Below are 18,460 nucleotides of genomic sequence, written 5' to 3'. Positions count from 1 at the left end.
TCGAGATAACGATATAATTATATCGAGATTATGAAATACACATATCGTTACTAACAAATAATTATATCGAGATAACAAAATAAGTATTTCGAGATAACAAAATAAGTATTTCGAGATAACTATATATATATATATATATATATATATATATTGAAATAACGATGTAATATTATTTTTTTGTAGGTCCCCTACGAGCTTCCATACTATTCAGATGTTCAATAATTGGTAAGAACATAAATTTTTGATTAGGGAAACGGTATAAAAACAAAAGTACACACACAGACAGCTCCCTTGCTTTAATATTTATAAAACACGAGGAAAATAATGTAAAATTATTTTAAGAATGTACTGGTGAGGTTTGGGAATTTACTGGTGAGGTTTTGGAATTTGTGTCAAATGTTCGGACTCCTGGGTGTTTTCCCATACAATACAATGTAAAATATTTTGACACATAACACCCATTTATTTTTTCATATAAGACTTAATAGCTCATGAAAGGTCATTAACCAAAATTTTAGAAGCTTCTTGATTTTCTTTCTTTTGTTTTGAGACCCAACACTGTGTAATAATCCTAATCAGTATAAAAACAAACAAAGAAGCACAAAATGGCATATAGACAAACCAGATTAGCAAAAATAAAAGTCAATAAAACACAAATTTATCATAGTACATCAACACAATGACAGGAAGTACAGAGCCTTGTCATATATTTATCAAAGAAACATAATGTGACATAAAACAAAGCACATTAGCGAAAATGAAAGACAAGTATAAAAAAGAAAGTTTTACAATAGCATAATATTGGGATGCATAAGCACAGAGCCATGTCATATGTATCAAAGAAACACCAAAAGCCATATAAACAAAGCACGATAGAAATAATGAAAGACAAGAATACGAGAATTATCATAGAACAATAGCACAATGACGGGATGTACAAATACCCAGCCACATCAAAAAGATCAACTTCCAAGCAAGGACCGAAGCTCATAAACTCGACAATCAAAACGCAGGACTTCGGGAATGTCCGGAGAGCCGACAACCTTGCTTCGGAAGTTGCAAAAAGATATCAATAAAAACAGACTCAACAGTAGAACATACTCATACAGACAATTAAAAGAATAGTTTGATATATAAACGATAAAAAAATTCCACTTTGAAACCTTATTCAGACTCCGAACCGTCCTGTTTTTGTCTGTGATCATAGTGTTGCGTATTTAGTTGAGAAGCTGCAAACTTAAAATCTACAGTGTTTGAGTTGAGTCGATTCTCAATAAATGAGGCAGTTAAATTTTCCACGAAGTTCGTCACTTTATGATTTCGTGACTTTGTCATCGAACTCGGAATAAAGAATACAACTGATACATGTTCTCTAAGTGTCTACAATGACAAAAAACTTAACATAATGCGGGACAGGCGAACAAATTAAAAGGGAATTAACTAAGGGACAGATATGTGGTATAACTGACGGACAGACGGACGCACAAACGAGAAAACGTAAAGTTCTATTATCGAAGGAAGAGTTTAAATATTAAAATATTAAAGGAAACTTGCCATCCTGTAAATTTAGACGAATGAAATACGGTTAACGTAATCAGCATTGTAAATGCGTTGTTCCATGAAATGAGAGAGAAGGTCTGATGGTATATCGATATCCGACTTGGATATTGTCTTTCAATTATGGAAACAATTAGTGGCAGTATTTCTAAAGCCTAATAGCATTTTGTCAATTTTAAGAAGCGTGTCAATTCAAATATTAAGACATCAAACAACGTCATGATGGAAAAAGGATAATTTTTTTTTCTTTAAAGAGATATTAAAAAAAAACCGTTACGTTATGTATATATTTATATTATGAAACATTATTGACTAATATTTTTAACCGGTACTAAAAGGTAAATTTAGAACAGATAACCCGGTTAAAGATCGTGGTTAATTTGAAGTATTCAACGATGTCAAATTGCAGATACGGAATTTTGGTAGTCGAAGAAAAAGTTTTACCTGTTAATCATCCGAGAAATATATGATGTTTCAATTCTAATAAATTACATATGTAAGTGATCAGTGTCTACGGTACCTGCCTCCAATAAATTACATATGTCAGTGATCAGTGTCTACGGTACCTGCCTCCAATAAATTACATATGTAAGTGATCAGTGTCTACGGTACCTGCCTAGCTATTTAATCTACTAGAAATCAAAAGCGTACATCATGGATATACCGGTAGTGACATTAATTTCTGTAGTTACTCATCTAAACTGGACATCTGTGTGTATTATTTTTGACCAGGAAACAGGTAGGTTCTCAATAATAATACCGACTTCTAATATTTTATTAACGAATACCAATATTTGTGGATATCCCATTATTAGTATTCAATATGTCGAGCGGGTAAAAAGGTATCTATTTTGTGTTAACATTTCCTATATTGAATACCATATTACGATTATAAATTAATGTTTAGCAAAAGTTTCTATTAGGATACTCATTCATTTAATGAAATTGTTTGCTTAGAACTAAAATCTATCGCGATACTGTTAATTTTCAAATTTTGGATAACTAGTTGCCTTGTAAGGAGAATTCTGGAGGTCAAGGATTCAATCACTAACCAGATCAAACTCACAACTTAAAACCTAACCCTTTCGGTGCACCTGATATCACCCTCAGATTTCGAGGGTTCATGTTGCTCAGTCTTTAGTTTTCTATGTTGTATCTTGTGTACGTTCTTTGTCTGTTTGTCCTTTTCGTTTTTTGCCATGGAGTTGTCAGTTTATTTTCGATCCATGAGTTTGACTGTCCCTCTGGTATCTTTCGCCTCTCTTTTAAAACTAGGTGTTCGCTGTTTATCGACTAAGTACCTAGCATTTAGCAGTATTAAAATTAAAGACTGCACCTCGAAATCTGAAAAGTACGTTCTGGTATGCTGACATGTCTTCCTGTGGACCATTATCTTGTAAACTAGTTCGTAAAAAATCACAAATTAACAATCTAGTGCAAAACAAGGTTGTTTCAATCCACAAAATATTCTGTACCAAGTCAGGAATATGGCAGATATTATCAAATAGTTCTTTTCTATGTATGTTAGCGTTTGTTTTTGTTGTACTTCAACGTTCCTGGTGTTCCTTTGTTTTCCTCGTTTCCAAAATGCAAAATGGATTAGTTTTATCTCAGTCGATTTATGACTTTTGAACACCAGTATAATACTGCCGGTTTTTTTTTTAGTATACATATCACATTTTCGTGTTCTCATCCTCAAAATAGATGTAATTTGCCACTGGACGTTTAACAGCAGCCATCCTTATCAACATTCAATTATATTAGATGCACTGCAAATCAGATGCATTTGCTTATATTTGTTATTTCTTTTAGGATGTATTTTGTATGATATTTTGCATATATTAATTTATTTGTAAAACCTTTTACTTGCGTTTTGGATTCAAGTATAATAGTTTGTCTGACAAAATGTTGTGCTTAAGCAATTTTTGCATGTTGAGCAGATAATAACATGAGTTTAGAGGTATTTTTTCCCTTTTGTACAGTTTAATTTATAAGATAATCAGAGTTTATTAATACCGATATTTCTAGATATTTTATTTGAAAATAAAAAAAACTACATTAATACATTGATATTATAGTTCAATATATTTCCTGAAACTCATTAAAATGATGTTATGTTTAATGTATACTGATAACTCAAAGGAGATGGATAGTCTTTTATCGATGACATACATATGCAATCTTATCTTGTACAAATTCATTTGAAAGAACAAAGAGATTTTCTCTACATTTTCAAAAATAACGTTAAAACAAATATGAAATTAAACAAGGAAGACAATACACGGTATAAGCAATTTAGATTTTTTTTTATTTAGAATGTCGTACAAATATCTCTTAAAATTACACATATTAGTAAAAATTGGCAAATAAACTTTGGTTCGCGGACTTTTACATGTACTAAAAGTTGTAAGAATAATGCATTTATTTGTTTTATTCTATGAAAAATTCTAAACCCATACATTTTTTCTTTTTAAAAGTCATACGTTGTTGGTATTCTTATTTCATCATTTGGTGCAATATGTTTGCAAATTGAAAAACGTTAAACAACTCAACGTTTTATGGCTTACACAAATGTACAAAACGATGACGCTTATTTAAACATTTTGTGATATTTTTTCAACTAGCACACCACTTAGAGTATGCTGTGAAAATCAATTCTGTGACACATTATTTGTTTTCAAATTCATGTCAGTGATATAAGAACACTCTACTGGTTGATTCAAAGATAGATTTCTCCTGAAGCTACCTTCAGAATATGTGTTTGGTATGGATAATAACAATGGCGAAGGGTTCCTGGCTTAGGTCAGGCAAACTATTTGGGAGGGGGTGAAACATATTTTGTGATATTTCAACCCCTCATATACTCTAAGCCAATGTGAAATATACCAACATTCATCAACAGGCCTATTAAACTCAGTTCATATGATGCTGGTAGTGAAAAAACGACGAGTTCCATTAAAATAGATAATAGAAGAAACTATGCAAACTGACAATGTTCAACATAAATTAACAAAGGACTTTTTAAACAGTTACTAACATGCCAGCCCCAGACCTCAATTAAACTGATCTTGATATTATGTTTTCATTCTAAATTTACGAGATTTATTACCAACAACAGCAAAAATTAAGACGAGCATGATATTCCATTTGTTATAAGAACTCTACAGATACCAGCAAACCTCATAACCCAATAATTGTATCTATGAAAGAATTTGGTAAAATATATAGTTTTTTGTGATATCGAAATTCCTTAATTTACAACTTATCCATTGAAATATAAAGCGCGATTATATACACGAGTATAACGAACAAATTGTGAAATAAATACATCGGTAGAAAGGGCCAAAGAAACATCACAGTCTAAAACAGAAAAATAACAATCGGTAACGAAAATTCATCTCTTTTATCGTAATTTTTTGTTAAGAAATTCCCTGGTGAATCTGAAATATCAAAACAAACTGGAAAAGGACAATTTTTTCTGTCTGTATTTGATTTATTTAAAAAATAATTTTAACTTCCACTTGAATATTTAATCAATGTTAATGTAAGTATTTTCAAATTGATCAATTAAATGTAATCTACTGAGTTTGTTAAAAAAAAAGTGATATATAACAATACAGGATCAAGTCTGCGTTTGATCGGGGGCAATTGGTGATCATAGAAATACCTGTAACCTGTTGATAACATTTATTGCCAAAAACGTTCTTAAATATTTAAAAGAAGACACATTATAGCCGTAATAATCTCATCGCCGTTCCAGTATGTTTATTATTATAAAAATACCGAGACGTGGTTTCGTTGCCAATAAGACAAGTAAATTTCCTTTTTTTAAATACAGAAACAGGCTTTGTTTTGGGTTGCAGCATATGAAACTGCAACTACATTCAAAGAACCATTATTAACATCACTTTTTGTTTGATTTTTTGGCAGTGTAGTGTATATGGTCGAGAGTCATAAATGGCAATCGCATATATTTGACCATCAAAAGCACGTAATTTATCCATATTCCATAACATCCAAAGATAGTTAATTCCGTAATGTTCATGTGCTTTGTTACAAAAATTGATAACTAGTTCTAGACAACTGGTTAACTGTCCAGAAAGACTAGACATTTGAAACTTACTACAATGTAGAAGCTTTGATGAAATAAAATTAAACGGTTTTTTTTTATGTAATTTATATAACCGCTTATACATAGCAGGGACTAACAAATTTCTAGAGAATGCATTAAACTGACTTTTGGTAATGCATTGATTTTTTACTATTTGACACTCTCTGGAGCACACTACCTTCAGTGTAGATGAATGTATATTTCATTCTGACGGACTGGTGTCATAGCATCACCACATTGTTGACTGCTTTGTCGGTCGTTACGAGCACAACACGCTTTATAAGTACTTGCATTTTGTTTTTAATCCTAGAGATGGACGTATCACCTACTCGAAGTGTTATATGCGAATTTCAACAAGTTTTGGACGTTCATCAAAATATGATCGCGTTACTTTTTGTCATATTGTTTACGTATGCACTGCTTTAAGCCAAAGAATAACAAGTGATTTGATTTTTTTTTATCAGAACACGAAGCAGTACAGTTGCATGAAAGTTTGTCAAAAATTGGAACCTTTAATGTCATTTATCGTATGGAAGAAGTGACGTCATCACAAATTGATCGTTTAGCAAACACTTCATTTCATGATGCCCCCGACATAATCACATTTGTAGTTCTTTGCCGATGGGAAATCAGTCAACAATTTTTAAAACAGGTATTTGATTTCACTATCTTATAAAACTAAAAGTAAGACAACAAATATACCAAACTCAAAACTCAAAACGGAAAGTCCCTTATCAAATGGCAAATCAAAAGCTCAAACACATCAAATGAATGGAAAACAACTATAATATTCGTAACGTAGTTGGTACAGGCATTTCCTTATGTAGAAATTTCATGGTAGCACCTTTATTCAACTTATTAGTTATAATTGAGTTTTGAAAAAAGCCCTGATAACAACACACACAAATAAATTAATTACAAATGCTAAGTGATGTATCTTTATTCAAAAAGTTTTAAATCGAAATCAGCTGAACACTTAATTTGATTTCAACTCCGATTTAGGCAATGACGCAACAATCTTGCACAATGTCTAAGATGAATAGAATACAATGCAAAATGATGAAGCAGCAACTTTGAATTTTTATGACACTTTGTAAGCATTTACGGCTACAAAGAACTGCATCCAAATATCGAAACCAAATCATTAAGGTAACATTTATACTTGCAAAGTCACATATATTTCATTATTTTAGCGAGTTTGGTAAAATATTTCTCCACTCGAGACTGTAAAATTTTTATGTTTAAAACGCGAGGTTTGGTTGGCTTTTAAACTTTTTTTCCGATGATCTTCAAAAAGATCTTTTGTCACGAAGTGAGATATGGTCCCCTTTTTCTTATCAAGATATATAATTCAGGGGAAAGCAAGATAGAGGCGACATATATAGAAAGGCATTCAAACTCTTAATTCGGAAAAAGTCTATGCCATGACTTAGAAAGAAATAAATAAAAAAATAACTGACAAACCAAAGCAAACGAAACACAAAACTTTGACGTTCTTATTGATTTTTGACTAATGAAGAACAAAGATCAAACGATCAAACTATGATGATAAAATATAATGAAAGGGTTGGTAAAGTTTACATGATGTACGAATTAGAGAAAATAAATTATGGAAAACGACATTATTTCAATAAGGCGAAGTATGTACTAGAGAGTCATAGAAATTACATAACCACATTCCTAAATGACATATCTTCCGTTTTGATATCAAATATTATTAATTTTAGCCTTTTGATTTTGGTCGCAAAAATGTCTGGAGAAATTCCTTGCTACAGTATTCAAGATGGTTAGTTGGAATTTTCCATACTTCGACTGATGTGACATCCTGGACAGTTAATACTTCTATTGAGTTTGACAATGTAGCCTTAATGCATTATAACGTATCTACTGGGGATGTCCAAAACCAGAAATATACGGTAAGAATTATAATCTACTAACATAATTCAAATCATTAGACATGATTAAATCTTTGATATTTAGGTTGTATTTCAAAAAGAATTCATTTTTGACATGACTATCAGTTGCATACAATGTACATCTTATGAAACATTTTATAAAAACGAATGAAGAATATTTATTGTTTAAATGATTAGCGAATACAGCAAATGAAATCCAAAGTACAAATCTACGGATTGACGGTTGTAACAATCATTATCTTGGCTAGCTGTCAGAATTTATTTTCACTTTGGTGTGATAACGTAATGCTCTCCTATTTTGCTTTTACTTATCTCTTTTTGGTCCATTTATAGAGATTTGAGCATCCGTTAAATACTTTCACCTTTAATTTGTATGTCGATTTGTACGATATATATTTGAAGAAACTGTACATTTTTTTAAACTTTTCAACGACAAATAAACTTAAGTTTCCAGAGATCACTTTTATTCTTTTTGTACAAGAAAGAAGAACAATGGTTTCTAATGAGACTATCTAAAGGAGATCAAAAAGTTAAATAAGAAAACAAAACACCAAGGAAAATTCAAATCGAAAGATCCTTATCAAATGTCAAAATTAAGAGCTCTAACATATCAAACAAATAAAAAAAGTTGTATTCTTGATTTGGTACAGGCATTCCCTTATGTAGAAAATTTCTAGCTATCCAAACCCTCTAATTAGTTTGACAGTGCATACATTTTTAAAAGACAAATATTTTAAGATCACTGTTGGGTTCAAATTTAAGCAGCGTATTCGGCTATATAGGTTAATTCAAGTCTAATTTAGTATCAAAATAAAAAAATACAAAACATCTAAAACATAATTCTCTTTTTTTGCATGTTCAAGAAATAAGTTTTGAACATAAACAGATATTACCAAGAACTACTGCGATAACCATATGTGTAAAAAAATAAAAACTCATTTCACAAATTATTTTAGCAATGCATGGATAACAATTGTCTGTCTATTGAAACTTTGCTGTGGAGTGATGACAGAAGACGTAAATTTACAAATGTAGGATATGTGTATTTCAATGGAAGTCTTCGCCTAGAGAACGTTATATTTCCAAACATAAAATTTGGATTTAATCAGAGAAAATTTTTGACCAGTTTATTGACAGTAAGTAGCTTAAAAGAGTACGACATTCGCTAAATTGTCTTAAAATAAAAATATAAAACAATAAGCCAATATGTGAAATAGTACAAAATTACATATTGATTTTAAGCATATTAAGCATTCGTTCTTTATTTGGCTTGATTTTCCGTTTTCAATTTCGAGCGCCACTAATAAGTCTTTTGGAAACAAAACCCGTGTCTGTCGTGCTTAACTTTAATTCTTGTATATATGATGAATTTATTCATCTATGTTCAAATCAAATATATCATTTAGAAAGATACAAACCATGGCAACAAACCAAACCAAAGGGAATTGCACGAGCTCCAAACTAAGTGTGACCGATTTTGTTTCGACAGGGCGTGACTACGTTTAAGGCCTGACTAATTATTGTTACAAATTTAGAAAAATGAGGGGAGAAAGTGACCAGATAGACATTCAAACTTATAGATCGAAAATAAATTAACAAAGCCATGGCTAAAAAGAACAAGACAAACAGACAAATAATAGCACACACGACACACCATAGAAAACTAAGACTAAGCAACACGAACCCAACCAAACACTATGGGTGATCTCATGTGCTCCAGAAGGGTAAGCAGATCCTGCTGCACATGTGACACCCGTCGTGTTGCTCGTATATTACAAACCCAGTAAATAGTCTCATTAGGTAAGTCACATTCGTGAAAAGAGAAAGGGATTGTAGTTACGAACAAAGGAACAAATCATCTGTGAAAGCTGAAGTTTATATTATGTATAAAAACTACATGTACGTAATTATCTAATTAAACATAAATGTATCAGTACAAAAAATCAACAAAGCCCATGAATTTACCTGTAAACCGGAAAATCTAAACGGTGCTTTGCATCACGATTCAAAGCTAATGTTTCATATAATATCAGATTATTTCTTAAAAATACTAAACAATCATATACTTTCTTATAACTCCATTATGATGAAGAAAATGTAACTCTTAATTGTTTCATGCTATTGTTACTACAACTATATTGGCTTGAATAAGGGGACTGTTATTTTTAATAAAGAGACAAAAAACACCAACAAGACATTTAAAACTCATACATCGAAGAAAAACTGACAACGATCTGGCAAAAAACAAATCCACACAACAGTTGATAGAAAACTTAAGATTGATGTAAATGAACCCCACCAAAAAGCGGGGTGAACTCATATGCTCTTGAAGGGTGACCAGTTCTTTCTCCACTAGGAGCACACGTCCAGGTGCTAATGCATGTACAAATCAGGTGAAACTTCTCAAAATCTTCTTCACTTATTCTTAAAAAAAAATCTGATGTAGATAAATGGTAAAACAAAACACCTCATATCATTTCAAAAATAAACTTATAATGTATTATAGTGTATTAATACGAACGTTGATTCTTATTTATTTTTAAGTGGAAGCCATATGTTGAGATCGACGAAGTAACACAAGAGTATAAAGGAATGACAATTGAACTACTTAAAGAACTATCACACAGACTTAATTTCACGTATGTAGCGAAATATAACATATTCGATTTTGTCTAGTTTGATCTCTCTTTTGGTAGTTAAGAAAGGATGATGCTTATTTGACTGAAAGTTTAAATAGAAGATATTGTTAAAATTTGTTTGATCTAAAGCGAACTCCTTAAATAGGTCATTAGAAATTAGATAAGTTTTTTAAAAGGGAAAAATAATCACTATTTTCTATAAGTTAATTTCAATAAACTATTTATGATATTTTAATAAATGTCGTAATCAAATTTCATAGCAATGAAATAAAATATAAAACAATAGTTTGTTGAAGTTTTTGACAATTGTGTAAAATATTCTGGTTTTAGAAGACAACTCCCACATCACCGGTGTACTTTTACTTGGATTACTGTCGTGTATTATTTGTGTTTTGAAGATATGAACTAATACAGCCACCAGATGGAAAATGGGGAGTGGCATCGAACGATAACATTTGGAATGGTATGTTAGGACAGTTGCAACGAAGAGTGAGTTTTAAATTGGTATTTGACGTATTGACAGTCATACCACTCCTTGATTATTTTCATAATGCAAATGTATATGAACAGAACAATAATGAAGAATAATATCACCAACGGAAGCAATATCAGCTATTTAGGACAATACCACGAATTATCCGATTGCAACACGATCTTAACACGCCTCTACTGCGATTATAGCACGCTCTTACCACTACCATACTACGATCATACTGCGATCTTACTACGCTCCAAGCAATAACGTCAACATCGTGTTCCATATAAATACTGTACCATTCCTTCTATTTTTCATTGATACGTAGAGTTTCTAGGAAACAACGCAGTCATGCAATCAAAATATACGTAAAGATAACGGTAGAGGTAGAGATAGAGGGAGATTTGATAGTAACGAATCATGATCTAGAATATATATGTCAAACCAACCACTCCAACCTGAATAACAACTTATTACTGGTTCATCAAGATCAAATGACGATGCTATAGTGAACGATAGAAGTGATGACACATATGTGTCAAGAATGATTGAGCAGTTGGAGATCAAAGACAAGACCTCCAAATTACATACAGACAAACAGAAGCTTTTATAAATGTTTATGATAATGACAATGAGCATGATAATCGTAGTATGAACGTAGTAGGGTCGTAAGAACAGCGTGATGGGGATAGCATGGGCGTGCTTAAATCGTACTATGGTCTTGAACAGCGTGATATGAACGTGGTATAGTCGTAGTGGAAGCGTGTTTTGGTCGCGGTAAGAACGTTATGGTCGTACTGAGGTCGTAATAAAGTCGCTGTTATATCATAGCGCGGTCTCCCCGGCTAGAATCGCGATTTCACTACGCTGTAGTTACGATTGTACAACGACTTTGCGATCTTACCACAACCTTACTGTGCTCTCACTACGCTTCTACTACGACCTGATTTCGACACGACCGTACGCCGATTGTTTTGAACATGTTTAAAGTTGGTCACGCTCATCACGATCATGAAGAACTCACCACGAACGTACTACGACCTTACTTCGATCTGCACGATCGCACTACGATCGTCAAAATTTTCTTTTTTTTTTTCACAGATCGTAGTGCGATCGTGGCCTACTGAGACTTAGTTATTAACCCAAGTTTAAAGGATTAGAAATGAAACATAATGTTATAGTTAAACAGTGAAATACGAGACATAGCTCTTGCCATGTGCTTTCATAAATTTAAAATGTTGGGCCGTGCCCTGTTGATACAAAACTAAAATAAGTAAATGTTTCTATTGATTCTTTTATACAATATCAGATTTATATCCCTCTATATGGGTAAGATGGAAAGAAAACAAACATTCATTTTTTTACAGCAGTTGTATAATTGAATAAAGTCACAAACTTTTCATTATTGTAATGTATGTCCTACAAATGAATAGCAATAAAATTCAATGATTTGCGTATTGCATTATGTTTCTAGATCGTAGGTTGTTATACCACTTTACAATTTCAAGATATTAGCAGTTGGTGGGTTTTTTTTGTCGTGGTATTTTATGTTTGTTAATTTTCAGGGACAAAAAAGGTTGATTAAATTTGAAGTCTACTATCATACAAAGGTGCATACATCTTTATCAAGTAGCAACACACACTTATTATGTGACAGCCAATTACAAAAACATTAACAGGAATATATCGTATCCCGATCATTGCCCGGAATAAAAGATGCACTAGCCAATATCCTTATCTTTATTATTATCACATATTATGTACGTAAAAGTTAAATGGAGTTAATCTTATAAATATCATAGTATACAAGCAACAGAATTGAAATCAAAACACAACCACAATCAAACTTTTTAATCACTTTGTAGGGTCATATATGATCAACATATTCTGCAGCGATCAATGAGGCAGTTATTAATCTTTACAAATGTAAAGTAACGGTTCGTTCAAATTAGAGCTGGCCTCCTAAAGTTATAAAATAAGGACAAGATCCAGTAAGCTTGCACAGATGAAAAAAAAGAACAGACATAGCTTAACGATTGATTGAATTGAAAGGACACAAACAAAACAATTCAAAATGTTATGAAACTCGACTGAAAAGGAATTGATATCGTTTCGTTTGTTGTGTTTGACCTTTTGGATTTTGTCATTGGTTTTTCCGTATAAAATTTTACTCGGAGTTCGGTATCAAGTTATTTTACTTTTAGTTAAGTTGTTTAATAAGTTAAGTCGATACCAGCTTAAACAGCATCCATGTTTGTTTCAGGAAGTAGATTTGGTTGCAGCGCCACTTATCATAGATGCACACAGAGAAACTGTAGCAGATTTTACACAGCCATATTTTCACGAAAAATCAGGAATCATCATAAAGAAACCAGTTCAATCACATTCTACAAAATTAGTTGACCCATTGAATCCAATGGTTTATCTCTGTGTTGGAATTTCTCTGCCAGTAATAACATTGCTTCTGTTCCTGTTTGAAAAGTATAATCCGTTTTACAGACAAGTACCAGGTAGAATGAAGATCAGGGGACTGCACCATTTCTCTGATTCGTTCTGGTACCTCTATGGAGCATTACTTTGCCAAGGTAGGTTTCTTTTTCACAGCTTCACAAGAAATATTTGTTAATTATCAAAAAAAAAAAGTTTCTTTAGATTATTGTTTACATCTTCCCTTTTTATACATACTATCTTTTAAAACATATTTAGTCTAAGATGCATGATTTTTTACTAGTTGTTAGTGGCTTTGAACTAGCTGTCAGTAACTGCGAGTACTCTCAGATCTGTACTTAGTGTCGTTTTGTTGTTGGAATTCACAAGAACCCGGCCACGTCCACTCTGTATAGTATTTGTATTTGTGTCCATCTGATGAGCTAAGCCTTTTTCAACAGATTTTTATAGTTCGTTCTTATGTTGTACTGTTACACCACTGTCACAGATTAGTGGAGGGTTGGGATCCCGCTTACATGTTTAACCCCACCACATTCTGTATATATGTGCCTGTCCCAAATCAGAAGTCTGTAATTCAGTGGTTGTCGTTTGTTTATGTGTTACATATTTGTTTTTCGTTCAATTTTTGTACGCAAATTTAGTCGTTAGTTTTCTCATTTGAATTGTTTTGCATTTGTGATTTCAGAGCCTTTTATAGCTGACTTTTCGGTACTGGCTTGCTCATTGTTGAAAGCCGTGAAGTTACGTATAGTTGTTAATTTTAGTGTCATTTGGTCTCTTATTGGTAATCATACCACATCTTCTTTTTTTAAATAAATATTTTTCATGACAATACATATCTTTAAAATATAGCTATTTGTTTTATTTCATTTGATTTTCTGTGTTTTAATGCTACTTTTATGCAACACATTTAAGCTATTTCGTGGCGGCCAATATTTAGTGGTGGAGAAAGCCGAAGTGCCCGGATTAAACCGACCTTCGATAGGAAAACTGACAATCATAGTCAATTAACAAAATAAAGCAATAAAATGCATGTTGATGTTCAAAATAATTTCAGGAGGAGAGCATGTGGCAGCGTCGTCAGCAGGAAGGACACTTCTTAGTTGTTGGTGGATATTCTGCATTGTTATAGTGACCACTTACAGTGGTAATTTTGTGGCTTTCCTGACCGTCACAAAGGAAATATTGCCTTTCAATGACGTAGAAGGACTAGTTGCTCAAAATACGTATAAATGGGGTACAGCTGGTGCAACAGTATTTGAAACAATTTTGAAGGTGACATTTATTTTAGTAAAATTGATAATTGAAATGGAGAATGTGTCAAAGAGACAACAACCCGACCATAGAACAGACAACACCAGAATGTCACCAATAGGTCTTCAATGCAGTGAGCAACTCCCAAACCCGGAGGCGTCCTTCAGCTTACGTTTATTTATTTAGACGATTCAAATATTTTTTTTAAGTGTTTGCATAAATTCAAAACAGTAGTTAACCAAAGTTTGCTTTTGGATTAAATCAGTTGAGGACGGTAAGGGCATACGTCTATTGTTTTCAATGGATTGTAACTGTTTCTTTCTGATGTAGCATGTAAATTATTTTTTAAACTTCTTCATAGAAAGATAGTACCTTTCACAACTAAAAGAGTTAACTTAATTTTATTCAATATACTTATCTGAATTTCGGGCAAAGAAAGGGAAAATATTGAAGCGAACTGAAATTTGTTACGCAAATTACGTTTTTAACATGAAGGTATTAATATTTTATAGAAACATTTTAAAGCATACTTTTTTACGAAAGGGGTTAATGCTCTTCAACTTTGTACTTGTTTGGCTTCATAATATTTTGATATGAGCGTCACTGATGAGTCTTACGCAGACGAAACGCGCGTCTGCCGTACAAAATTATTATCCTGGTACCTTTGATAACTTTTTAAGAGCATGTACAGTTACAGGTGAAAACAAACGCAATATTATTTTAGTTTTCAAAATGATGTAGGCAATTGTGTGGGATGTTGTTATACATTTTAATAGACACACTAGCTTTATTCTGGTAAAGACAACACATGTACTACATTCAATATAGCACATCTTAATATTTAAAAGGTAATAAAAACAAACACAAAGAAAGGAAGAATCGACAACTAAAACCATGTTTTGTCAAAAGAACTTATGAAAAAACTAGTTTCATTAATTATATTTGTCAGGAGTTTAGGTTAATTGTTATTTCGTATTAATATTTATAAAGTTTGAAATTTCATGCAGACAATTACATAAAATAGATTGTCGGCTAATGATTTGTCTTTTGCTAAGCATTTGTCAAGTTAAGACTTACAGATCATCTGAAAACCACAGCCATGCAATATACACAGCATCTTATTTTTCCCTGGTGTTTTATTTACAGAATTCAGAGCTGCCAGAACGAAGAAAGTTATGGGATGGTATATATGAATTTAATAAGAGTGACCCATCAGTATTAAGTAGTGATCCTGCTGAACAGATACGTAAAGTTAGAGGTGGAAATTATGCATTTATTGGAGAACGGACATACCTAGATATGGCTATAGGACAAAGTTGTGACATGTCGGTAATATCAACTGAGGATTTCCATCCACTTTTAATAGCTCTTCCCTTGCCGAACAATTCTCCATTTTTGAAAGTATTTTCCAATGAGTGAGTAAACTTAACAGTTGCAATTAAACAAACCCAAACAAAAACAAATGTCAACAAAAAACTTTTTGTGAGATATCTTTTGAAAAATATGGATTGATAGTATTTAGTGAGGATTATGATCAAATGGTAAATTAAATTCGTAATTTGGAATCAATAATTTTTTCATCAACAATAAAAAAAATTGTAATATTTATCTGTTTAACTACAGTCGGAAACCGGTTGAAATAGAACAAAAGAATCTAAGCTCTTTGCTAGAGAAGGCGACAAATGCTTACTGTAATGTTTACTATAGATACAAAAATTTTAAAAGTTTACAATTTTCTTCTCAATTACGAATTGTTTTATTTTAAAAACACCATTTGTATAAGTTTTCAATTTATCTAGAATACGCGTCCTTGTCGGATAACTATTAATGAATATCATGAGCCTACATAAATTGAAATGGTGTATTACTATGTAAAATCATAGATATAATCCGTATTAGAGCATAGATATATGCAACATTGTCATAAAATCAGTTAAATACATTGATGTCATAGTTGTATAAACAGAAATAATGTTACGTACTTTTTTTCGAATCAAAAGGCATTGCCTTTACTGAAACAGTAAACTTGAACTAGATAAAATAAACTGCATAATAACGAATTGAAACCTATTTTCATATTTCTTTTTTTATTTCTTATATATATTTGACATACATTTTGTTTTTCATTGGCTACGTTCTTACTATGATTTATGTGTTTATTTCAAGGATCGTTGCAATCATTGAAACTGGATTGATTCAGACTTGGATGTTGAAAACATGGCCAAAGCCAGAAAATTGTGATACATCAATTACAGACGCAAAATCCATTAATGTTTCGGATTTTCAATTTGCGTTCTATTTAACCGGTATCGGAGTGATGTTAGCTGTCTTAGTACTAATTTATGAATACATAGAACGCAAATGTTACCATTGGATAGGTACCAGAAGACAAAACGAACAGAAGAAGATAACAGTATTTAAAGAAATTTAATGTAAGGACAATACATTTGAATGTTGATGTGACTGTTATAATCCCAGTTAAACTTACCATTCGTCGAAAGTTTTCATATACTCTCCGGAGTGTAAAGAATTAAGAAAACTAAAATACATGATTTCTTATTTCGTTGCTGCAATATTATAAATCAAAGGAATATTTATAATTTTTATATGAATATCTGACATAATATTCTGTATTAACTTTATCAAAATAAAGATACCAATCCTTACTGTAATGACCTGATTGACCATCATATTGAACTGTAGGAGCCAAGTTTAGACAGGCACAACTATAATAATTATAGGGCGTAATAAATGTGTTACAAAAACATATGAGTATTTCGACTTTAGACATGCATATAAAAAGGAATTATTAAGTAAAATATTTCATATTTCAAGCTGATCTCCGGTCTCTGAAAGAAAAAAAACTCTGAGAAAATCCAGTAAAAATATAGTAGCAATTTGTCAAGAAAGGTAATTCAGTCGGTTTTCAAAGAAATGCTGATTATTTGCTATATAAGACATCATCCAAACGCAATAATTATAAATGAATATTATTTAAAACCCGACACTTTGATATATTGATATAAGTTTCAAAGAACGTTCTATTTGAATCCAGTATTAGTTTTTTAACAAGTGTATTTATCCATTCATTTAAACAATACATTTGTATGTATGTTTGACATTTATTGTTGAAAGGCGCATCTGATTCAATAAATTTGGTACATTTAATGTAATAACTGCCATTTGGTCGATACGTCTGCTGGTGGAAGGTAAGTTTTCGAGGGTATCATCGGTCGAGTAGCAAATGCTTCGATACTGGTATGGAAACACGAATAAGGTTTGATTGAAATTTTGCATTTATTAAGACAATTAATTTAGAATTATGTCTCTGTAAAAATTCTTTCTCTGGATTTTAATGTACTTTTGCCGAGTGTGAAATCGCAATGCTTTACGACTTGTCTCGGTATTTATATATCAACATTAATGTATTTAGTTTTTTATGTCTTTTGTTCGCTGTTGGAGACGACGTGGTTCGGGCATTTTGTTATTAAGTGCTTATACGTGTGGGTCTGTTAGCTCATTTTGTCTTAGTAGTGTCTGCTTATTTTGTTGATGGTTTTAATGTTGTCCTTTCAAACATGTCTTATTTGTCAGTGGTTACTGTTTGGTCTAACATGATCTTGACTTGTATAACAGTTATTTTACTTTTTTCTCCATATGTATGTCAAAAATAAGATAAAAATTAGCTAAACTTTATGCAAAGAATATGTTTTTTGGTGGTTTATACATTATACATTTATACATGATTTCGAAGAAAAAACCGACATGGTTAGCAAATATAAATAACAACATTACAAACTAAATTCAAATTTTATTAGTCTTGCTGGCGTCTGTAAATAAAACAAATCTGTTATATTTTTAAAAATTTAGATGTGGTCATGGTGATTATATCAACATCATAATAGATACGTCAGTTTTGTGACGTTGATCCATTCCTGTGCCACGCAGTTTATGCTTCGTTTGCAATGTTCTAATTTAATGTCATAAATTGATGCGATGTGTTCATTGTTTGTTTTTTTCGCGGCTTACATGTTGTAAATTTCTATTATATTATTTAATT

General features: G+C 31.7%; 1 protein-coding gene across 1 annotated transcript; it reads left to right on the top strand.

Annotated features, from left to right (window-relative positions):
* Window positions 1-8,553: 8,553 nt before the first annotated feature.
* Window positions 8,554-17,060, top strand: LOC143081709 (putative glutamate receptor). The gene is made up of 6 exons (XM_076257450.1): window positions 8,554-8,720; window positions 10,129-10,223; window positions 10,622-10,712; window positions 12,962-13,283; window positions 15,547-15,815; window positions 16,567-17,060. The coding sequence occupies exons 2-5, from the start codon at window positions 10,177-10,179 to the stop codon at window positions 15,591-15,593; spliced, it is 507 nt and encodes a 168-aa protein (XP_076113565.1). The 5' UTR covers window positions 8,554-8,720; window positions 10,129-10,176; the 3' UTR covers window positions 15,594-15,815; window positions 16,567-17,060.
* The last annotated feature ends 1,400 nt before the right edge of the window (window positions 17,061-18,460 follow it).

This window comes from Mytilus galloprovincialis, chromosome 7 (assembly GCF_965363235.1).
Source record: "Mytilus galloprovincialis chromosome 7, xbMytGall1.hap1.1, whole genome shotgun sequence".
NCBI classification, from domain to species: Eukaryota; Metazoa; Mollusca; class Bivalvia; order Mytilida; family Mytilidae; genus Mytilus; species Mytilus galloprovincialis.
Note: the sequence above shows the minus strand (reverse complement) of the source record. Positions and strands in the feature narration are given on the sequence as shown.